Source organism: Geospiza fortis, unplaced genomic scaffold (genome assembly GCF_000277835.1).
Source record: "Geospiza fortis unplaced genomic scaffold, GeoFor_1.0 scaffold450, whole genome shotgun sequence".
NCBI lineage: Eukaryota > Metazoa > Chordata > Aves > Passeriformes > Thraupidae > Geospiza > Geospiza fortis.
Window position 1 is genome coordinate 2,370,193 of NW_005054416.1, and position 341 is coordinate 2,370,533.

General features: G+C 62.8%; 1 protein-coding gene across 1 annotated transcript in view; it reads left to right on the top strand.

Moving 5' to 3' along the window:
• The window catches only part of SYT7 (synaptotagmin 7), an 18,186-nt gene that overhangs the window by 11,373 nt on the left and 6,472 nt on the right, over positions 1-341 (top strand). The window contains 2 exon segments of the mRNA XM_031061518.1: positions 153-337; positions 340-341. The exon segment at positions 340-341 is cut by the window's right edge and continues 98 nt beyond it. Coding sequence (XP_030917378.1) covers positions 153-337; positions 340-341 — 187 coding nt within the window.

Below are 341 nucleotides of genomic sequence, written 5' to 3' on the forward strand. Positions count from 1 at the left end.
GGAGGATCCGGGCGCTGCCCCCGCTGGCTCCCGCCGGAGCGCTCCCTGCGCTGGGGCATCTTCTCTCTAACTCTCTTCTTTTCCTTCCTCCAATTTTGCCCCTTCACCTTCTTCTCCTTTCTCTCCTCTCCTCTACCCTTCCTCTCCCTAAGTTTCGAGGACTCCACCCTGTCCACAGCCACTACCCTTGAGTATATCCCCACCTCAGCAGGCGATCCCAAATTCCAGAGGCCCCGCACGCTCGTGCGCCAGCAAAGTCTGCAGCAGCCCCTGAGCCAGCACCAGCGCGCCAACCACAGCCAGCCCACCACCAGCCAGAGCCTGGGCCACCTCCAGGCCCA